At 40.6% G+C, this 24,511-nt stretch overlaps 1 protein-coding gene across 1 annotated transcript; it reads right to left on the bottom strand.

The window, feature by feature from the left end:
- Window positions 1–15,207: 15,207 nt before the first annotated feature.
- Window positions 15,208–24,507, bottom strand: NPTX2 (neuronal pentraxin II; the record flags this gene model as incomplete). Its single annotated transcript, XM_010286746.1, has 5 exons — window positions 15,208–15,435; window positions 17,331–17,510; window positions 18,835–19,079; window positions 22,557–22,781; window positions 24,228–24,507. Coding segments are annotated over 5 exons (1,158 nt in total), but the record flags the coding sequence as incomplete, so codon positions are not given.
- Window positions 24,508–24,511: the final 4 nt, after the last annotated feature.

Genomic DNA, 24,511 nt, shown 5'->3' with positions numbered 1-24,511 from the left:
CCTTATGTCTCCTAAAAGAACTTCTTTAGCAAACACAAGCATACTAAATATTTATGGCACAGCTACATGATCTATTGCTGAGAGTGCAAAGAGAAAGAAGTATACTAGTCTGTTGAACATACAGCTCGGTTCAGCTTAAAGGATCACTGACTAACAGGCAAGATACAGCAGTGCTGGGCACTGGTTATTCCACAGCACGGCAGAGATCGTATTTAACAATAATGAAACAACAAGGAGGCCCATCATTTTTATGGCTTCAATTTTATTGTCTTCAATAGCTATTTACAGGGTAGTGGTTGTGGAGAACAGGGTTCAGCTGTACTTGAAAGAAGTTGTGCAAAGCTTCATTTAGGAAAGATTAAATCTCATTGCATTCTCCCCAGCCTAGCCAGCTGCAACTCCACTGAAGTCTTTATAGCTGTGTAGCATAAAATTAGCACAGAAATAAGCAGTCAGGACCACATTTAGAAATTATGATGGAAAGAGGAGGTTAGAAAAACATCATCCATCCCTCCTGAAGAATCTGTTTGTAAAAATCAGGTGGTTTTTACACTGTAAAACAAGTAGTTATGAACTCAAAATTCTATATTTAAAATGCAATGTTATTTTAGACATATTTTATTTGTGAAGTTGGTGGGGATGGAATAAGAAGGGAGAAATTCTTGGATCTGTACCTCCCCCAGACATTTGAGTGCCCTAAATATACACTACTTTGTTATTTGATTCCATGGCAGCAACCATTCCTTTTCCACAGCTACTATGTTCACAGACAGCAAAATCCCTTGGTTCCCTCCAAGCATCCAGCCCCCACGCTTGTACTGCTGATACCCAGAAAATAAACCTGCTTCATTGTGCCCATATTGATTTTGTAGAGCTCAAACATCTTTTAGAAACAGTCTACAACTCGAATAAAGATGATCTGATTAACTCTGCAATTTTACTTACTGCTACTAGAACCCTTTTCCCTTCTTAACGGGATTATTGATTTAAAGCTTATAACAACTTAAATGTAACAACAAGACATGCTGTGCACAGAGATAAAGCAAAGAAAGAAACATTCACTTTTAACAAAGAGGACAAAATAATACTTCTCTGAGCATATAAATTAGGATAGCACAGCTATTAAATATTGATTTGTCAAGTATCTTGTTGTAAAACCCAGGGATGCATATACTTGGTGGTGGTCCAAGGGACAGACAGTAGCCTCCACCTGATAGAGCAGTACCTCCCTCCCTGAACGTGCTGCTGTCCTACTCAAGATAAGCGGCTAGTCCTGGTTACATGCAGCCACAGAGAGAGGCCCAGGTGGGAGGAAGGATGCAAGAACTGCCCATGGACTCAGGGTGGGGGCCGTAGTTTGGACAGCAGAATCCCCCCGATTTACACCAGCACGGGGAAAACAGGCCAGTCACCCTCCCTATCCCATAAATGACATTTGTAGAAGATCTGAGACTTAACAAATGGATATGTAAGAAAAACACACCATATTTAGCAGTCAACATTATTATTGACCCCTGAATTTTTAATAAATACACACAATAGCACTTTAACACAACTGCCTCTGGAGCAAGGGACAACCACAAGATAGTACACATTGTGGGGACAGGAAATGCAGCAGAAAACCGCAAGTTGTCCTCCTCAGTGGAGATACTCTGCAGAATAGTTACTCTGTGTAAAACTTGTGTTGTTTTGCAGAGCAAAAGTCCAGGCTCATCCTTCAAGGGGAGAAAAGAAAAAAAAAAACACAAACCAAACTACACTGGATCCGATTCACTTTCTTCTCTTCCTCATACTGCTGCAATTCATGGAGAAAGGAAGGAAAAAAAAAAAAAGTTGGAAATTATGCATTTACCCTAATAAAATACCAGTCTCCAGTCCAATTCTACAGTTAAGGTCAAGCTGAAGTGTTTCCCTGAGCTATTTGCTGGACATGCAAAGTAATCCTTCTATTTCAACTCCCACAAAAGACAAATTTAACATATACTTCATGAGAGTTTACAAAAATGGATAGAAAAGTTCAGAGACATATTAAAGAGGAATTCAATGCTAAAGCCTGAGCTTGTGGCATAAGTCTCAACAGAATGTTAATGTCAAGAACCACCTATTTGCAGGGAAACAGTAGACCCTCTACTGAACAGTCCAAGAGATTCAACCCCTAAATAAAGGAGGTGGGGGGAAAGCAAGTAAAAGTGAACAGGTATTGATCAGCTCCAGGGGAAGTGCTGGGAGGAAAGACCACACACACGAATTAGGCAGCTGAAGACTACTGGGACTTCAGTTTTAAGATGTTTATTGTACCCCTTTGTAGTTTCAATTGAAGTCCATGTTAAATGAATTAAGAGTGGGGGAAGCAACAGATCTCCAAAAGTAGACGTCCACAGGGCAATATCAGCAAACTGTATGTTCCACATGGATTCATACCAAGCCTGGCATACTCAGCACTGTCATTTATGATGTTGAAATAAATTATATATTCTACTAGCAGTGAACTTACAAACTACACAAAGGACAACACAGTAGTAACTAAGGATGGAAAGAGGCCAATAGAGTGGCCTGGATGGCTTAATAGATTGGGCTGTTTCCAACAAAATAGGTTTTAATAGAGCCAAGACACAAATCTATGTGTCTAGGAACAACAGGCATTCAGCCTGAGAAACTGCATCCTAGAAAGCAGACTGAATAAAAGATTTGGACAACATAAAGAACAAGCAACTTGTTAGGCATTCCCAGTGCCAAAGCTACCTAATATTATCCTTGAATATATGAATCTGAGAACAGCATCTGGGAACATAGATGATATTTGACTGGTCTACAGAGCATTGGCAATAACCAATTCCTCTTCAGACCTGATGGTGAAGAAAGACTCATGATAGCAGAGGAAAAAGCCACAAAAGTTTTAAGGGCTGCAATACCAAAATTGCTCCTAGTTGTTTATGCAACAGGTAGAAGATGGCCACAGTTGACTTGCAAGGAAGGAAGGTGCCGAAAAGCATGAGAAGGACCAACGAGTGAAACCGGAAGCCAGACAAAATCAAATTAGGAAAAAAAGCCTATTGTCTTAATCCTGAGAGAATTGACTGGAACACACCGCAAAGGGAAATGTGGATTCAGTGCCTGCTGACGTCTTCAGACTGCTTTCTAGGGAATCTGTTTTACAGAGCAGATTACAGGCTCAGTAGAGAAATAACTGGGAGCTGTCAGGGCCTACAGAGCTTGTTATTTGGAAGATGTTTCAAGTTAAGAATTGCAATTTATTTTTCTTTGGTAACTGTTAAGAACAAGGAGTTCTTATATTCCTGTGCTACAGTTTTCAGGAATACACAGTGTGCAGTAAGGAACATAGCCCTTCAAACCGCTTCCTCTGCCTATAATGGCTCAAATCCAGTCCACCTAATGTTAGGCGCCTTCTGTATCACTAAAGAACATACTCAGAATTGCCAGTCTTGGGGAAAAAAAGTAATTTCCAAATAACAGCTCAAATCTTAAAAGCATCTTCAGCACATCTCTCTTTTCCACCCATTAAGGAGAGTTTCTGTGATGACCACATCATTAACTTAGGTGCCTTAAAAAGTGGTTCTAATGCTAACTACCTGCAGGGGACTAAAAGGATGCTTCACTATGCCCCAGGCCACTGGGCCGTGCCTGGGCCAGGCTGGTGACCTCACTAAGATTTCTGTAGCTGCAACTTTCTTCTAAACCTTTTTTTAACTTAAGTCAAATACTTCTGTTTCATTTTTAACCCTTGTGTAATGACACGTTTTCCTCCGCAGTGTACCCCTCTGCGTTATTAATTTCAACACAAGACAGTATCTGCTATTAAAAATTTCATAATAAATATTATTGTCGAGTGCTGATGAGCAGATGTTAGGCAGCATTTAAAGATTACAGGACCAAGGTAGGTCAAGTTATTTTAGTTCTCTCTGGAATCTAGAGAGAGCTCTTTTAAGCTGATTTTATGACCCACCCGATTGCCTGCTTTCATTACTAGAAATTCACCATATCTAATCCCCTTGTTTCATGTAGCAGAGCATGCTGAGTGACAAATGAGTGTCTCTCTTCGTTCAGTTTAATCAACCAGCTGCAGTTGCATTCAATCACCTTTACTGGAGAATGAGCCTTCACTCACTATGGCTTCATCTAGAGAATAAATTGGTATGCACAAGGAGACCAGGACTGCCGACAACTGTACTGCGGTGTTGATTCAGACCTACAATAATTGTCTGTTTGCATCAGGGACCCAGGATACACATAAACAGTTTGTGTAAGTCCAAAAATAATGGGCAATAATGCAAACTAATTCAGCTTGAAGGTGAACAGAGCAGTACACTACCTGAAAGCCAGTTTTTTTGGTGGAGCATCTGATTAAAGCTAGTAAGAACTCACTTTAGCTTTATAAGGCTGTTTGTCCCGTCAATAGTCAGAGGGCAGAGAGGGCGCACCTTCTAAAAGACACCTGAGCAAAGCAGCCAGCAAACTCACTGGATATACTCTCTGGAGGACACCCAAAACACACCTCCTTCCTGTTTGGAAGTTAATGTTTGTGACCTGTGCCAAAAATCTGTTTCCGGGTGGACTGCATGTCCATCTTGAGCGTGTCCTAATCAAGGACTGTTACTGACTTCCTCCTTCCTACTGTTAGTCTGCATTTAGCTTTCTCCTAGTTCAAGTTCTTACCACCTGCTGCAGTTAAAGACTATAATGACACAATTGAGCTACATGAGGAGGGAAGGAAAAAGCAGAAACAGGTACCACTGTTATGATTTTTGTACCAGGAGGAAGTGTCAGGGTAACAAAGTCTTCCAGAAGACACAAAACCTTTGGACAGAAAAATCTGGTGTTTGAGGAGCTGTTACACTGAGATTTGGAAACCTCACCCGCTTGCTCTGATGGAAGCAATCAACAGTCACAATGAAGTTTCCTTTCTCCCATCTTCTATGTGTTTTAGAGGAAGACAAACATCAAACCCAAACTGTGCACATTGAAGTATGACCTTTAAAACAATTATGACAGCAAAATATAGATCAGACCGGAGGTTAATGGCTCTATTCAAGTTTTTTTTATCTCCTAAGGGACTGTTTCAGAAACACAGCTGAACTCAGAGGCGTGGACTTTGATTTCTTTCCCCCACCCTTCCAATTCAGAGAATAACTGAAATTCCAGGAGCGCTAAATTGACCTTGCATTCTCCTCTGCTTGCCTGCTAATTAGAGTTTAACAAGTGGTGCTTCCAGCCTTCATAGCACATCCAGAACAGAAAGTGATGCAAATGCGAACTGATAGGATCAGAGCGCTTTACCCTACCATCAATTTCTACATAAATCCAGATGGGACATCAACAGGAATTTTGCAGACAGGAGGTGGCTCAAAGCCAAGATGAAAGCAGCACTAATAAATCTTACTGTGGTCATGTTGTTCTGTTACACTTCCATCCTTTTTGAGGTTTAAAATATTACAGCAATTCCCATCTGGAGCAAGACCCAGAATGTAATTGCATTCTCTTCTAATGCTTTCAGCTGACAAGACTGTCAACAGGCAAGTTTCAGTCAGTGAAACCAACATAGCTTCAGTGAGCCAGGAACATTTACATCTTCAGAGATAAACTATACATTAGCAAATACACCTTAGCACAGCTCTTAGTTAAATCAAATTGCAATTGTCACTTAGACATTGATAATGCAAAATATTACAGTGATTTTTCTAGGAAGAAAGCGAGGCTCTCTAAAAATCCCTCACCAGTCTTGGTTTTCTGCTCCAGCTGGATTTTCAAAGTCCAATTTGGAAATCACCCACCTTGTTATACGATATCCATGTAGACTGTTCTTAGAAGTATGATTTGATTAAACGAAGACTGATGGGGTTTTGTTTTGAATTTGTATTTTTCGAAGCCAAAAAGCATACAGAAATGTTTTAATAGTGTCTCAGAATGCAGTCAAATAACAAAGAGCTCATGTAACTAGATTTGTGCCATGCACTATTCTAACAACATTGCTAATCCAGGAAGATGCAGAGGTATCAAAGGAATGCTGAGAATCAAGCAGTGTCTGTCAGCTCGTCAAGACACACAATAGATATATACACACAGTTGTCACCAACAGCCTTTTATGCTTTAGGGGGGAAAGGAGAAGGCAGTGCTGTAAAACTCCCAGAAGGTTTTCTGGGAGTCTTTCCCCCCATATCAACAAGCCCTTTTTGGAAGTTAAAAAATACTGGGATGCAATATGTTGCATACTGCATAAACTCCAGTGAACAGGGGCACTATATCCAAAGTCTACTAAAGCTGATAGATGGTTCCCAAAGCTTTAGCAGATTCCTGATCAGCCCGCCATACAGTCAGTTCCCTGATTTTCTGTACTGTAGTATGCACCTTCTGCTAGTTCCAGCTGGTTTTAGTAGTGAAGAATCATTTCTCAATACCACTAAAAAAATAAAAACAGCTGAAGAGTCTTTATTGCTAACATAGCCCCCAAAGTGCACAAGAACCATCTGCAAGTCTGACACGGGTTTCTACAGCAACCCGTTTTCACCTTGGCATTTAACTCAGACTGCTCTAGAGCACTCCTGTCTGCATCTGGAAAAAGAAATTATTGTATTTCTGGTAATGAAAAGGAATTTTATATATACACACACCCCACAGGACAGCAGGACAAAAATGAGCATATCCGAAGCCGGTTGATGCAGTCCAGCCTCCCAAAATACAAACTTGACCTTTAGGCAAAGTCCAAGAGGAAGATGGTTCTTTCCATATCTGCAGTGATCACAAAAAGACATTACTTCCAACTTCTACTGCTGAATTCAGAGACAACCTTCCCCTTACCACACATACTGCAACGGTCACGGTGTCCTTTCACTTCTCCCCTCAAGTAGTTTATGCTGTTACTCCCTCCTCCCTGTCCTCCTTCAAGTGCAAGAAGTCTGCTACAATGAACAGGGAAAAATAACTACATGAAAAGAACTGCCACTTCTTAGCTCAATGAATGCCATTGAAATTTGCATCCTTCAACTGAAAAACAAGTGTATGAATGACCAGCCTTTGAATTCAAGCACTGAATGTAAAACCAGAACTCAACCCAAGAGACATTAGTAAGATCCTGCTATTATTTATTACAATGAAGGTAGATTCTTTTTGGTTTTAGTCCTCCTCAGCTACAGAAAACTAGCCCCCAAGGGCTGGTGCAGGGGAGGAGAGAACAGGGAGGCAAAGAAACCCCCAACAGAACTCATCCACCAAAGAGGTTGCCCCGCGATTTACTAAGCAAATGCCAAGCATCATCCAGTTTCCCACAGAAACAATCAAGGAAGGAAGCAAAATTAATATTTTAACTAAAACAATAAATCAACCACCTTCTCTTGTTTTCTGAAATGACTTGATATAAATTGTCATCTACAATATTTTTGCCATATCAGAAAAGGGACCTGCTCATTTTGCAGTGATATTTATTGTGCTCAGCAAATGCTAGCACATTCCCCCCTTTAACACATATAACCCATCTCTAAAGACTTATCTTCTCACTGTGTCCTCAAAATTATTGAGTGGAAATAAAAAATAATTAAAATAAGGATGTAACAGGCTCTGGTGATCCAGAGTAACCCACTCCAGCTTGTGTTTTTAAAAATAGCTTTGAAGACACACCAGATTTTTTTTGTTTCATTTTTACCAGCATGCTTAAACTTGTCTCAAACAGTTTCTTGTTCTTCTCCCATTCAAGTCTATGGAAATTTTGCCTTCAGTGTAATCAAAGAGGAAATTCAGTCATATTTATTTCTCCATAATGACATTAAAGGGCATAGCCTATTTTATTATTATTACATAGCCATTAGCAGGCACAATTACACATGTCTGTAAAGTCACCTTACAGTGATACTTTTTCAAACTCTGCCCACAGTGCAGTACAGAACCCATCTCACTAAATTTATGGGACCTAAACAAGACCACATGCCAATTCAGCTCACAGATTTGCTCAGGATCATATCAAAATTATGGCTACAGCCCTCAACAAGTCATCCTGGCAGCATCCTGTATCTTCCCAGGCTCCAGAAGTGAGCTGCTAACATCTTACCCCTGAACCACCAGATGGCAACCTGAGGTCTATATATCATATACCGGCCCCTTCCACTGCCCAAGGGTTGTAAAATTTGGCCCTTGAATGTTTGCATAGGTGTCATGCTGTGATGGAGATCTGCAGTCAGCCCCACTCACATCAATGGAGCTATGCTCGATTTGCACTGACGCAGTTGAGGAAGACTATACTCTTCAATAGGATGCTCTGTTCTGTCCATCCTCCTTCCACTTGTGCACACAAAGCCCTGCCGGCCTTCAGGCAATTCCCAGAACAAATAGGCTGGTTTCTATTTTCAGCGGGAGCCACTGTCTTTGCTTGGACTCAGGTCAAGGCAATATTTTTCTTATGGTTTTTCCAAACCCCAAGCATAGGGAGAAAAGAAAGGCATTATCCTCTATGTAACTTGTTCAAACTGATGTGCCAGGTCTTAAATTAACAAGTGAGAGCTGCATTCTGTCCCAAATACTTTGTTTAAAGCTCTTCCAAGCTGACCTGTTCAGTCAGTGGTGCCTGAGTAACCATAGCAGCATATCTGAACAATGCCAAATACTTGTGAACAGACACACAAAAATTCAAGAGGTGGAACGCACAAAGCGTGGATCTTAGTAAAAAGCAGAACAGCCACTAGAAAAAGCATTGGAGCTGCTGATGAGCATGAGAGCGGAGTTAGATCTGCTATTTACCGAGACCAAAATGAGAGTCACAATGGGTGAGCGAGAGTGCTAGTACACAGCCTAAGAATTAAGATGACAGTACAGATATATACAAGTAAAACTGGGGACCAAACCAGCTCTGGAAGCCCCCTGAATTGTCTGCATGGATACCTGTGGCCTCCATAGTTACCCAACTAGCAAGTTCTGATCAATTCCTTGCAAAAGGCTTGTGGGTGTTAGTTTTCCACTTGACAAGAGCCCCCAACAGGCCAGAAGTTCAAAGCACATATTGACAGTTGTTTTCCAGTTACATTAAATTATATGTGATGCAGAGAGGTATTTACCTACTGCAATTATCCCTGAAGCTGGAAGTAGCTCCAAGACCTTAGAAGCCTTGAAAAAGCTAATTAATGCAATGCCATAAATAATTTGATTGCTTAGGAGATAGGTACTCTCTTCACAGTGAGTAACAGCTTTCTTTAATGGAAAAAAAAAAAAAAGGATTTTTTGCCAATGCATATCTGTATTTTATTATAGGTGTTTATCAACCATTTATAATTTGCTATAAAGAAAGCAGAAAAGGAAAAAAGAGAGACTTTAGCCTAAAATACTGCACATTCCTGTGAGCTACACCATCCCTGGAAAGCAACTCTAGGTCTGTCCAGTTTTGTCAGACACAAATATCTCCTGCAGGGAAATCTCACAAAAAATTAAGAGTCAGTGCAGATCATTTCTCCCAGACCCTTTGGCAGTTGCAGAGATTGAAGAAGACTGCACAGGACAATCTCCTTCCAGCTCTGCACCAGAGAGGAAGCAACTGCCTTCTCTGTGCCCTCTGAAATGGTAGGAAAACACCAATTGCTTCCTGTTGCAGAAAAAATTGCTATGTCTAGGACCACAGGCACATGGCAGGCTTCCCACCACAAATCAGCAGCAAACACCAAGTATAATTAAAAAAGAGCAAGGAAAGATATAAATCACCTGCTTAACTACTGTTGTTACCCAGGAGGTTTTAGCATACTCTTTTTTAACACATGAGGTTGCCCTTCAAATAGGTTTCCTTTTGTCCAGTGAGGTCAGGAGAGCAATCTTTTGTTGTGGAGGTAAGCCTAGGTGACCAGCTCTGTTGCAGTAGCATAAGGATTTTTCAGTTTCTCATAAACTGGATTAAATGTTTTTACAGATACAAAGTAAAAAGTCTTTAGCTTCATTAAAAACCATCTAAACCCTCCGAAGACGTAGTCATTCAGTTACCTTTCTGAATCCTTATTCTTAATAAGCACTCCAGGACTGCTGGTGGCAATAGCTTAGCGATCTAAAAACCAGGGCAAAAACTCTTGCAAGCATCTTTTAGTACAGAGGAAAGCACACACCATGCCACAGACGCTCGAGATTGCAGTTCGCGAGGTAAGCTCTGCTCCCTGTGATCCAGTACAAACTAACTGGTAGCAAGGGAACAAGTGGGTACCGCAAAGACAACTGCTCGGCATCCTTCATGTGGCAGGAGCACCTGGGAACAGCACTGCCAGGAGCTAAACCGCTTGAACAAATGTGTGCTGGGAGCCACCTCAGGTAAAAGGTCAAAGCATCTTTAATAAATAAAACAACTCCTCTCAGTGGCATCAAGCCATCAGGGAGCTTCTGTATTTGAAGCTTTGCCAAAACATCAGCACAGCCCTCCTGTGGAGAAAGAAATGGACCTTTGAACTCCTTGTGCAAATTTATACTTTTCTAAGTGCAACCTTTTAGAAACGGCTATAGCCAGGGGTGCAATTAATTCAATTCTTTCCAGAAGATTTTTAGCTCCGTAAAACTCATGTATTATTTAAGCCTCAGAGCTAAACCATGACCATTATCAAGGTCCAACTTCTTCTTTGTGCATACATATACGCACACATACACACACAAAAAGACATTTTGGGGGGGAGGGGGGAAATCACACACCACCTTCAAAACCCCCAGGTTAACTGGCTACCAATAGACCTTTAATTTCAGCCGTGAGCTTGATGGTACCTGACTCTCTCCATCAGCAGGGTCCTTGCTGTGCCTAGCCTCAGATTCCTACAGCAGCATCAAGGGAACATCATCTGTGGTAAGAGCCTCAGCCTGGCCATTTTCTCTGTATCTGCACTCCTAGCAAGATTCAGGTCCCTACAAGGATGATGCAGTAGAAAGTGGCTGATTTTCCCTCCCAACCTGGATAACTGAAATCAGCTGGATGAAGAATCCTTATACAAAGGGATAGGTGCCATTAGCAAGTAAGAAGTCTACTTTGTAGTTATATAAACATTTTTTTAGAACAAGTTACCCTGATGGAGAAAGTGCCAGCTTTAAACACCTAATACAAAGCATCAGTTTTGCTACTAGCTTGCATTTCGCCGTTAGGAAAGGCCTGAGGGAAACCAGCTCTCTGGAGCAAAACAGAATTAGCTTCTCCCTGGCAGTCTCATGTATTCGAACACTGGGGAAGAGTGTGTAAAAATGAGGGTAGAGCTTTACCGGCAAGAATTTCTGTGGCCTTCCTTGCACTTCTCAGATCTAAACTAACAGTTTAATGAGTAAGCGCTGCCCAGCAGGAAGTCACCTGCACGAAGGAGTCAGTCACCCGTTCACAAGGGGATCCCAAAGCCCCAGAGGTGTCCCTCCTCCCCTCAGCAACATTTGGCTCTAGTTAGACAGCAAGTGCATAGCTAAAGCCCTCAAGCAGATACCAAATGTAAGACATGACCTGCATTTTCTCATGGCCAGCCAGTTAGTCAAAAAACCTTGCCTTTGAAGAAATATAACCTGGATTTAAACATAATAAATGCTAGATCCTTTGTTGCTCAACAACCATTAAATGCATCAAGTACATACAAACAGAACAGTGCATTACAGAAACCAACTGAACAGCATTCACACCCAAGAAGTCACCTGGAGACCCAGCCAGTTCACAATTCCCAAGAGCATCCCACTTGTTAGGATCACTGACACCACTTTTAGGAGCCCTAGCTCTGCCTGTTTTTAAACAGAAGCAGATTCACTAGAAATCTGCATTACTGCATGTTCCAAGTGCTGTCAGTCAACTTTCCATAAGTTATTACTTTTGTGTATTCAGAGCAGTTTGGGAACTGAAGGCTGTCTTGTCACTTCTACGCTCCATAAACAGTATAGATGCTGAATATGGTAATATTTACTCCTGTTTTGCCATCTGCTTATATATGCACATAAAACATGTGACTCCCAGAATGTGGAACAGCAGAATAACAGCCGTAGCTTTTCATTGCAAGATAAAGGTATAGAAATCAATACATATATTTTCTTTTTAATGAAAAGGGCACTATTGCACAAACGAAAGAATATATATAGTAAAAAATTTAAAAAAACCAAAAACTTTTCAACAGAATATACACTCCATAGCTTTGGCTTTTAATAAAGAGTTGGCATCTTAAAAAATAAAAACAACAAAACCCTCTCCCCAAACCCCTACCATCTTGGTTATGTAATCAATAAAAAAACAAGCCCAAAAACAGAGGACTAAGTTGTTTATCTTTAGCAGAAAAGACCCATCCCAGCTCCAGGTCAGGTTGCAACAGGATAAACATCCCCAAACACTCTCTCACCTAAGCACCTTGACATACTTCAGAAAAAAACGCAACTTCTAATATTGATTTCCACACTGAAGAAAAGCTCTGTTACACACCTCCTTCACACAGCCTGAGCAAAACCCGAGGAAGAAAGCAGCCAGGCTCTCGGCAGCACCAGCCTAACAGCAACTCCCAGCCCAGGTGCTCCCTGTGCACAACACAAAGCTGTTGCAGCCCCCACCCACAAACACCTCCCCATACAGGTGGGGCTCTGTACTCAGGTGTTTATTGTTAAAGTCGGTGCTAAAGACAGACCCAAGATGGGCAGCATGTTTAAATAACTCTCTAAATAAAGATCAAGATGGCCAACTGAAGTGTAAAGACCCTCTGCTTCCCTCAACCAAGAAATTAACCCAAACACTGACTTAGTGTTTAAAAACAACAGACCACATCCACACGCAAGCTCCTAGCCGTACAGGCAAGTGTCCAAGACAATTTCACCGCTGCACCTTTTAAGAACAGAGTGAAATATGCAAAAGCTATTTCCTGAAAGGGCTGAGCCCAGCACAGATAACTCCAGACTTCAGTTCCTTCCCTTTATTTTGAAAAAACTTGCTAAAGAAAGGTGGATTGACTGCAGGGCTGATGCCTCTGTTGGTCTCCATCACATGTAAGATGAGAATTTTGCACTCTCCCCAAACTCAGGGCAGAGATTCTTTGCCTAGTGAGGGATTTTTGTGGGATTTTTTTTTTCCCTTAGGGCAGGGAAAGTACTGTTGTGGGGGTGATTGTTTTAAGTCCAAACAGAATGAGAATGTTTGAAATCAAGTTGTGTAATGTTTCATAGAAACCTCAAACTCTCCTTGGCCAGAGAAGGATGTCAGAGCTGGATAAACATCACCACCCAGCTGGTTGTTCTCTTACATAGAGTGCTATCAACTTGTTAGTTTACCAAGCAGAGCATTTGGTTTATTGTCAGACCCCATGGACACTACACTGCACTTTACAACTTATGTTGCATACAGTCACACTACACCGGTGCATCACGTTTGATCCAGTCATCTCATTGTTGAATGGTTCTTTTCACACTGGTTTAGAACACTGAAGTTGCCTACAATCAGTACTTCCACCCAGAAGGGGTCACAATTCCAGTTTCTCACAATGGTAAAAATAAACATGAACCCATCTTCTGTGTCCCATCCCACTCCAACGAAACTGCTGTATCCCAGGCCATGTCATAAACTAGTGCCTCTAAGCTCACAGTGGTAGGAGGCAGGTCTCAGCCTGAGTTCCAGACACCGCGCCACATCCAAATGTGGAGACCCTCGCACCAATTAAAGTTACACGCACAACCAAGGCCCCTGTGGTTGAAGATTGTGATTTAAGACACATAGGGAATTAAAGATAACTTCTTACAGGACTGTACTTGTATAAGTCTAGAGAGACAGTAGCTGAACTCATAGCAGCTATGAAAGAATATTCAGTGTCTTGTGTTACTATAAAGGAATTAAGACTCATTTTCCAGTGCATTTTAATTAAAAGTTCATTATAAGAATCTTCTTTTAAGAACAGCATACTACATATTAATGGCAAAATGTAACTTTATCCTACAAATGGGACTATCACCATATTATTCTTACAATTCAAACATATGAAAAATAAAATATGATATTTAGCTTTATAAATTCTCCCTCCCCCCCTTTAAATAGTTTTTCTTTTAAATAACAAAAGCATTAACTGTTTCCCAGTACAGTGCATTTGCTATCTGCGAGCCACAAACCAAATAGTCACATCAATGCCAAGGAAACAGCAACATTGTTTGCAAAATATTGAGAGAAAATGATTAAAAAAATGTAGTTGTCAGCCCAGTGCTTACAGAAGATACAGTCAACAAGAATTGAAAAAACAGCACATTTTCATATTATATCGGACCATTATAGTAACAGAAAACAGTGCAGAAGACTTATGCTGGAAAAATATATAGTGATTCTCAGCAAGCAGAAACTGAACTTTGGCACTTGCTCATAAAAAGGCCTTTCAAAGCAAAACAAAATGGAAATTCACTTAATCACAGCTTGTATATTTAAAAAAATAAAGACATTGACTAAAGCAAGAAAAACAATAGAGAAAAGTTTACAAGCCAGGTCACTATGAATTCAGTACATTCAGCCTACAGAAGACACAAATACAATCTTTCATCCATCCACCTACACTGGGATCCTGGCTAGCCAAAGACAGACTTTGGGACAGAATCTTACCTGAAGCATCTCTTTCAATGGAGCTATGCTGATTACACAGCCCTTTCTTCAAATTGAGCTAGAATAGTATGTCTCAAATACATTGCCTCCTTATCATAAAATAAGGATTTCTAATTCGTAAATTAAAAAGCAAGACCCTTGCACTCAGACAGTGGCTGTTCTTCTCTACCCATAGGTGCACCATAACCACTGTAGTGTAAGGATTAAGTGGTTTCTTTTAAGCGGGCTAAAAAAGCAAGGCTTAACTTCAAAGAGGAAATGATAGACTGGAAAGAAGGATTCACATTTAGCCTGTTAATCTTAGCACTTTGTCAGCACTGCACATTATCAAAAAGAGTGCTATAGTTAACATGTGCATGGCTGTTCCCCTTCCCTGCCAGAAGAACTGATGTACTAAACTCAGGCCTAACTGAAAGACTGCTGCAGGCCAAAGCATGTTTTTGGATCAAGCCATAAGAAAGCAAGGGCTGCTCTAGCCAAGAAGTGGTTCTTCCATTGTCAGGCTCAATGCCCCGGACTAGCAGCTATCTTTGCACTGAGGCAGTTTACTGATTTTTTTTAATTCTTTTGAGGAGTTAAGATTGGGGAAGGGCAGAGAGAAAAATAAATGCTTTAGACTGCACAGAAGATTGTCCTGCTAAAGGGGGCACTTGAATGGGGAACGATTGCAGCTATAAATCTAGCAGACGCTCCTCACACGTCTCCACAGGCCATTTAGTAGCACCTCCAAACACATCAACGTTGTTATCAACCCAGGGTATGACGTTGCCAGGCATGTTGGTAGAGCAGTTAGCAATATTCATGATGTCTTCAGCTTTTAAGACCCTGTCCCATATATTGAACTGGCTCATCTCCCCAACGAAGGCTTGAGTTGCATCAAATCTTCCTCCTACTGTGTCCTTTAGGCATACAAGAGTTAGATTAGATGAGAAGGTTATTTCAGCATTTTCTTCCTCAAACTTGAAGACCCTCCCCCCACCGCCACACTGCTAGAAGGAGGTGCAGAGCTAGGTCAGAGAAACAAACAGCTTCAAGTTTCTAGAAGGGTTACTTTGAACAAGATGTTCTATGGGACAGTTAAAAGCTCCAGTCTGAAATGTGTCAAAACAATTCAAAGCAAACAGTAGTGACTGCATACTGTCACTCAAAAGGCTATACGTAACTAACCCTGCCCCTAGGCAGTAGAGCAGGAAGGCAGCTTTAAATATTGAGGCTAATGTAGGAGCCATTTTGCACGCTTGGAACAGGACAACTTCAGCAAGAACTGCACAGATGTTTCAGATTACTCCAAAAGCTTTATAGCCATAGATTAAACTGTAACTGCAGCCCTTGACTTAGGTCTGCAGGGCCTATAAGATGCGACTCTTGGATCCAAATACAGAGGCTTCTTCTGGTTGTACCAAATGACTAAAACTGCTACTGCATAAGCCTAAGAGTGTTTGCTTGCTCCATCCACTACTCAAGGATGGAAATCACACATTTTGTGCGATCAGACTAATATGAAACTGATAGCATAGGATAGAACCAAGCACAGTACAGGCAAATGGCATGAGAGTCACAGAATAGCTGCCAGCCACTTAGTAGTGCACCGCAGCATCTGCTGTATAGAGTGTATTAGGATTATGAATTTACTATTCTCTCATGGATAAGTATCTACTAAAATCAGTATCAGGACAAAACTAATTTTTCATTGCCCCATTGTGACCTGGGAATCCTGGAGAAAGGCTGTCTCCTGATGCTCATTACAATATCTTTTTTTAAGTATATGTATAATTGTACAAAGAACAGGTAGAGAAAAAAATGTGAAAGGTAAGAGCCACACAGTTCATAGGCAATAGCTTAATGAGATTCCAGATCTTTTGGGGTTTTGTTTTGGGATTTCCCCTCCCCCCCAATATTCAGAAAGGACTTATCCTTAACCTCATGAATGCTTTCTGTTGGCAGTACTAATATTCAAACTTTATTAGCATTTGCATTAGCAGAGTTATTTATCTACATCTTGATTAAGACACCAAATGTCTGATTTAGAGTTCATCCCTTTGACTTCAGAATCATTTTTAAAGTACACATCAAATTCTGAATGAATGACAGATTCCACTATTCTAAAAACTTGTTACATACCTGAAAAGCTGTAGAATTCAATCTGGAGGAAGTTCTCCATAGCAGGCCAAATTATAAAAGATACTGACATACCCACAAACACTCCAGTGCCCATAGCTGTTGGTCCCCTCACCCCCATACACACACTTTCCTTGGTCTATTCTGGGGCTCCAGGACTATTCCTACTATTTTCGGGATAAAGAGGAAAGGAAGGGGGAAAACCGTAAACTGCTAATGGAGATAGTCAATTTGGCTTCAATTAAAAAAAAATAAAACAAATCAAGGCAATTATACTTGGTCTGCTTTCAGCAAGCTCCTTTTTGACTGCTCATACAACAGCACAGGCCTGTTCTGTCTTTTTTCTGTAACTTGAGTGGCCACATTGCAAGTTAGCAGCAATCTAGCTCAAAGGATTTAATTTAAGGCATTTTTCAGATTACTGATGAATTTGCACACTGTAGCATTAAGAGTGGGAATAGAATAGCTGCAACATGAATATTCTGAATATTTAATACATGAAACAAAATATACCAATGTGTGATTGAATTAATTATTTGTTGCTTTGTTTTAATCTGACACTGTGTATACAACAGGACCAAGTGTTTAACAAAGAAATTTTCTCACAGTTGCTCTTTGTTTGGGGAGTCTCGGTTTATTTTTTTTTAAACCCTGGAACACACTGTCATTCACTCACCTGCTCCTGACCCAGGATCAAGACACCTCCAGGTTTAATTGGGTGCCAAGGAGCAAGATTCTCCCCAGTGCCAAGTTTCTCTCCATCCTGAAAAGCCTCCCACATTCCATCTCTGGTTGTCCATGTTATACAGATATGATGCCATTTTCCATCACTAATGAAGAGAGGGAGCTGGGCAACCTACAAAAAACAAAGAATAATGCATGTCGCAAACCAAGTCTACCAGTTCAAGTACAACATTTAAGAAGGGACAGTATATATTCTGTCCTCAGAAGCAAAAACTTCGGAGGCAGAAGTTAGTCCACACCTTTCTACTTTGTCCAGCTCTCCTATATTCAGGAATGCAGCCATGCTTTTTATTCTAGATATGAGCCTTTGTTTCATCCAGAATCAAGTGACACAAGTACCAGTCTACACTGCTATCAATCCACCAATCCTGCATATTAATCTGTGCCATTTATTGTTTAAATCTCAGTGCTTAGGACTAACTTCCCATCCAGGGCTCATGTTAACTTCCTCTTAAAATCCAGAGCTTGCCTGCATCATTTGCAGTAACAATTCTGACAAATGGATCTGCCTGCTTCCAGCAAAACTTGTGGGAACTATTACGTAGGGCTCCAAATAAGGAGGAATTATGCTCCTTTAGGAATTTGATATGAAAACTTACTCAAGTCAACATAAAGACACAAATGCAGTGGGCTATGGAGCAGCTGTGATGTTCTCTGAGGCTTTTCTTTCTCCCACTTTAGTAGTACTGACATAATATTGAAGAGAAAAAGTTATTGCTAGAGATAAGCAAACTCAAGCTTCCTTCTCTTCCACAAACCATTAAAAATAATCAGCTTTTCACTTTCATTAATTTGTGAGGATGATAGGACTGTTAAAAGTCCTTAACTAGCGACATGATTGAACCACCTGAGTTGTATTCTAGATCTGTAAACACCTGATCCCTCAGAGAGCAGCAAGTTACTAGGAAACCTAACTGAAGGTGGGGAGAACGGACGTATTTGTAATCTGTTTTAATGCCAAATTTCAACAGGTCTTGTTTTCCTGAAGCCTCATTCTGAAGCTTGTCAGAAACCATCCGTGGTTGCAACAATTGTTGCTTTTTGTATCTAAAGTCTGAAAAAATTTGTATTTAAACTGATGTTCAGTCACTAAGCATAAAACCACCTGCCGCAATTACATGCCTTTTGCTGCCTCTGCAAAATTCGTTTTAACATAGCTGAACTTCTACAATTAGAAAGGCAGAAATACTGCAACTGGCTTAAATATCACTGGTTTTGCAATAGTGTTGCTTCAAATATTGCTTCTGTTTCATAAAACAAAACAAAACAAAAAAAACAAAAAACAAGAAGCCAAGATCTGCTTGTGAATTCAGAGGACATGCGTAAGTGTGTGCACATCTAGATGTCATGCTGCTTTGTCTCAACAACCCCAGTACCAAGGGTTCAGGCCTTATTCTGGTTACGCAGACAATGAAGAAGAGTTACTCAATTCTCACCTTATCATTAATTAGCAGTTCAATTGGATTATTCCCCCATTCTATGAGGACAATTTCATTAGCCTGCCCGGGAACAGCATATGAGAATGGAGTGCCAATTCCAGGAGAAGCACTTGATCTCAACCACAAGCATACAGTAAAAGCATACAGCTCTGGCAGAGTCTTCTTGATCTTCCCATATAAGTAGTTTGTGCGAAGAGGAAGGGAGACTTTGAATTCATCAGGAGATTTAAATGCACTGTTACCTAGAATTACATTGAGGAAGAAAAACCCTTAACATTAAACAAAATAATGTATTTGTAATTCAGGTTAAGAAACAGTATAATTGATATTGAGAATCTTTGTAATTTTAATCAATTTAGAGAAGTACACAAAAAATATATTGAAGTAGTATTACTGAATGTTGATTTTGCAGCACAGAAAAATACTAGATTTTATATACATCATGGTAATTACTTGGTTTATTTTTCCTGCTCATTTAGAGCAAAAGAATAGATGGCAGACAACTAATAAGAGGCTGTTAAATATTTTCTCTCTTCATTGCTTAGTTCGTGGCTGGAGGCTTGCCCATTTCAAACAATTCAAACTGTTTTAAAAGATATTTACTGTTACTACACATGGATTCTCTGGCATGCTCATTATTAAAGCATCACAGTGCTTCAAAAACAGTATTTCTTTTCCTACTACTGCTACACAGGGAGCTAGCAGCAGCATCCCCATTTTACAGTTAGCAGGCTGAGAAACAAGTTGATGCTCTCATTTTGGGTGGCAAATTTGAAGTAAGAAAAAGCTGACATATTCCAGAAAGCAAAGTGAAATTCAGTAGAACTTATTTCTGTCCCATAGACAAATCAGGAGAACATCTGAACAAAAACATAAAAGCTGAAGTTCAAAGTGACCTGAAGAAAACTGCAATATAAAGTTATGAACTATGAAAACATTAGACATTTGTTTTAATATAAAAGCAGAAATTATTATTTAGCTTTTTCTAAAAGATATGATAAAAAACCAGCAAGATAATACAGAGATGTTTATGAAATTGAGAACTCAAGACCAAAGCTTTCTGAAGTTGAAATACTCTGTATTATATAGGATGTGTATACTTCTGGTGTAGTTGCTTACAAGTAATTTTCTAGAATTAAATATTAAAGAGAGAAGTCCCACATAATAAAACCCCACAGTTCTGTAGCAGTGTCACCCTCAACCTTTTAGCAACCTGTTCTTCTGAGTCCTACTCATTTCCTTTACTCACACTACTGAAACAAATTCAATCCCCTTGCCAAACTTCACACTCCAATCCAAATGAAGAGCTGTTGTCATAAAAGGTTGCCACAATTCTCATATGTAATTCTTAAACCATTGGCATTCTCTCAGTTCCCATTTTTAGAAGCAACTGAAGTGTTTTGACTGCATTTTTCACAAAATGAGGGGGTGGAAAAAGAAAAAAACTTGTCTGATGCTTGCATCTGTCTTTAAGAATTTACAGACCAAAAACTGAAATATTCTAAATTTTAAGCAAAAACCCCCAGGGTGTGAGGGCTAATGTTGAGCAACCTCCATTAGGCTGGTACAACCAATCTCACATATAAAAAAATCCAAAACCAAAACATACTCCATCAAGAGCATTAGTCACTCTGTGAAAGGACTTAAGGAAGCAATAATGGGTTGGAAAAGAACAAAAAATATTAATCTTTTTTATATTTTTCAGTTTGTTCTCATGACTTGAAAACGTCCACAACTCCAAATGATAACAAGATCCTCCTGTTCTGGGCAATGGGCACATGCACAAGATAAAACAGTTCTTTTCCTAAAGAATCTCAATTTTTTTTTTGACAAAATGGGTGAGAATATTGTTATTCCCTTTTAGAGATGGAGAAAATAGATTTAGACATGACAAGTGACCTGCTGAGGTCTCCAACAAAGCTAGGAATCACATTTAAGTCCAGGCACTATTGGCTGCAGGATCATTCTTCCACCCAGTCCTGCCTTTTAATGTATCATCTACTGCTGTCAATGGAGGCAGCCGAAAGGAATTACCAGAAGACTTTGGGAATCACAACAGTTGTACAAACTTCAAGCTCTTCTGCCCCACTGGTAACTGAAGACAGCTATCACAACTACAGATAAAAAAAAGCCAAAGTTCATAGTGTCACCTTATAAGGTTATTTTTTTTCCCCTCCTTTTATTTAGTCTCAGGACAACAAGGAGCTTATGATACTCTAGTTAGTTGTCAGAAGAGAAGCTAAACAATATGGCATTTAAAATAAAAACATAATAGAAATACTATTTTCAAAAGAGGTCAGATAACTTTAAATATTGTCTGCATTTAATCTACAAAATCATTAAGTTCTTAGATCATTACTACCCTCACTTTGATTTGACAGAGGGAGCAAAGGCACAGAACAGCTCAGCTGCACTGTAACAGAAAGCAAATTACACAACTAAAAGAAAGCTTGTGTCTTGGTTCCTGGCCCAAATTCTTCATGTCCCTGGAGACTTAAGACAGCCCTCTCTCCACAGAAAAAATAAAGGTGGGAACAGGCTATTTTTAACCTAACTAAATTACACATTCTTGTTCTCCCACTACTCCCTTTCTCCCTTCTGATGACTTGCTGATATGAGTCACATCTTTCAGAGACAAGGACTAGCAATACTTGCCACGTAAGACATTAACAGGCCAACTCTCCAGAACTTCAGTTGCAGGTTACGCTCTCAGAAAGTACTAAATGACAGAGCCAGTAGAAGATCTCTTCTTCCTCCTTCCCTTTTCCCCTCCTTCACAGTTTTTAAATTAAAAAAAACCAAAAACCCCACAACAAAACTAGATACATTACACAAATGGATCCATTAGGCTGCATTTTAAAATTCATGAGAGATGTATGTTTGTACCACTTTGAAAGCATGTCCATTAAGCTGCTTTTAAGTAGAAAGCCTATTCACCTTGGAAAATCATTTAAAGACTGGGCAGTGATATTTACTGGTACTCTAGTCCTACACAGTCCACTCTGGAGGTATATGTATAGTCAATACCTAAAGATAGTTCTGTTCATTAGTTCATTTCCATGGGCATTTGTAATTCAAATAAAGAGACTCTACCCAAGCATAGTGATCTCAGTAGTAATTAATCTACGTATCTGAATAAATGACTAGGATTAAGAGAGTGGCCCCCAGTGGCACCATGTGTAATCTACTATAAACTCTGAAGGCTATACACTTGGGATAGGACACAATTCAGGTATCTGCAGTTACCCAAAGTCATAACCAGCAATGAAAGGGAAGACCACAAGCAGTACTTCCAAAGCAGCAGGAAACCGTTCATTACATCAAAGGCAGTTGTGCTAATTAAATGTAGCCCATATCATTTTTAGACCAAATAAAGAAAGGCAGCTCTACTTCAATGTGTACTTGACATTATCTAGGTATTCACCTGACACCAATGTCATATTTCTTCCTATTTCCACTTACTTCCTTATAGATCTTTTCACCCCACAAACACTAAGAGTTTCATCCTAGCCACCCATATATGCCAAGTTAAGAGACAGGAAGCCAAAGCTGTGCAGAGGCCAGTCAAGCAGGAAGCCTGTGACAGAAGGAAAAAGAGAATCCAAGTATTTGCACTGTCATCTACTATTTAGTCCAGCACCTTAACTGTCTTTCCCTCAAGGTCCACACTTAGACTACAGCACTAGAAGCAGGGAGCATTTATATTCCGTACAGATTACCTTTTTCTAATTCAGATACTCTTTCTAGCAATGCATTCAAGGCTGTCTCTGTCTTCTGCCGATGGGCAGATGTCTCATTATGAAGCAAAGACTTTTCATCCTCAAGCTCGGCCACTTTGCTCAGGAGTTGGCGTTCCAGGTCTCCAAGCCTCCGTTGAAGCATCTCTCGAAGGTCATTAGGCAGCGCTGCATATGACACATTGGCTCGGAGTTGGTGCTGTAGGTGAAACGAAAAGAAAAAAACCTGTAATTTCTAAAACAAACTGTGAAATGCGAATATGCTCCTGATTCAAAGGGAAGAAAGCAAGATCCAGCAAGTACAAAAGAAGCATTGCTTTTTAGCCCTTGTCACATTCACTGCTTTTACCAGCACTGTAGCTAAACAGGTCCTGAAACAAAAGGGCGCTTTTGTAAGAAGCTTCCAGCATTTCATATGACGGAGTCTTCATACATTTAAGTTCAATAAAATCAACATAGGGAGCCAGGTCTGATGCATTTCCATTAGCATGGGTACATGTGTCACATTAAGTCAATTTTTGCTTTACTTACTGCAAGTGACATTGCCAATTTAAGTAAACATAAAAACTATTTTTCATTTTAAATAAGAAATTAAGCTACTTCAAAAGCAAATTTACCCAGTTTCCTCAGTTTTGATTTGCAGAGTAAGGAAGTCAGATGTCCTTTAGATCAACTGTAAGTAAGTATTTTCACTTAAGCTGAAAAAAAAAAAAGAGCACTCTTTCTCAAATAACACTGGTATCTTTAAGGATACGAAAAAAACAGTGGTTCTACCTACCATATTATTCTAGTGGAGTTTCTCTTCTACAAGCCTTAAAAAAAAAGCCTCAAGAAGACAGCCACAGTAATAAGAGGATGCTACACTACCAGATCACTCAAAATTTTACTTGAAAAGCAGTCCAGAGTGTTTGGACTTCACAGAATAATTTTTAGGAAGTTACTTGCCAGCCTCACATCACCACTTTGGAGGACACGCATGTAGCTCTCAGGATGTGGAAAGCAAAACAACATCCAGCATGATTCCTGTGGGAATAGTCTCTATAAAATATCTCCAGGAGTGCCTCTTAACCATGGGCACTGTCCAAAGGCTCATGAAAATCACTTATCAGTGGGCTTGGACCAAATCCCTCTTCTATTCACAGGCATACAGCATCAGGTTCTTTTCATTCTGTGTCAGCTCTAAATACATCATCTCATCTTCACAATCTGCCCAACACAATCTCCTCATTACCACTAGTCTGTTCAGCACCATATGCCAAGGTCTGACTGCCCAAGACGTCAGCTTTATAGCTCAAACCCCATGAAGTCACACCCCCAGAAAGAGAGATTTAGACATACTAACAGAGATACTAAGCTGGTGACAAGCAGGAAAACCATTATCTCCCGCCACGCGGTTGGAGAAAACAGTCACAGAGGAGCCCTTCAGATTTTTTTACCATTAAAGTGAGCAGATAAATAATCAAGGAAACAAGACAAGTCAACCAAGCAACTCACTCCCAGGGCTTGGCCAGCGTGGCTTTATCTCCACAACGATTGAGCGCACTATCTGCGTCCACCGGCGGTCCCAAGCCACCGTGACACGTTAGGTCGCTCCATGTTTCTGCGCAGGCGGGCAGGGCGCCCGGCCCACCCCGCGCCCTGGCCGTCCCTTGCCCCCCAGCCGGTCCTTCAGCGTCTGCATGGTGCGGCTCAGCTGGTCGATGACCTGCGCCGGGTCCCGCGGCAAGTCGCCCATAGTGTCCTTGCCCTTGCCCAGCTCCTTCTTCCACGTCCCCGCGGCGGACTTGCCGTCGGCGCTCTCGCAGCGGCTCAGCTTGCCGGTGAGCTCCCGGATGGCCTCCCGCTGACTCCCGATGGTCTCCTTCTGCTGCAGGACGGTCTCCCGCAGCTGCAGCACCGTGGCTTTCAGCTCCTCCTCGGGGGGCAGCGCGCCGCCC

This window comes from Phaethon lepturus, unplaced genomic scaffold (genome assembly GCF_000687285.1).
Source record: "Phaethon lepturus isolate BGI_N335 unplaced genomic scaffold, ASM68728v1 scaffold7605, whole genome shotgun sequence".
Lineage (NCBI taxonomy): Eukaryota > Metazoa > Chordata > Aves > Phaethontiformes > Phaethontidae > Phaethon > Phaethon lepturus.
The sequence above is the reverse complement of the archived record's forward strand: the minus strand, read 5'-3'. Positions and strand labels throughout refer to the sequence as shown.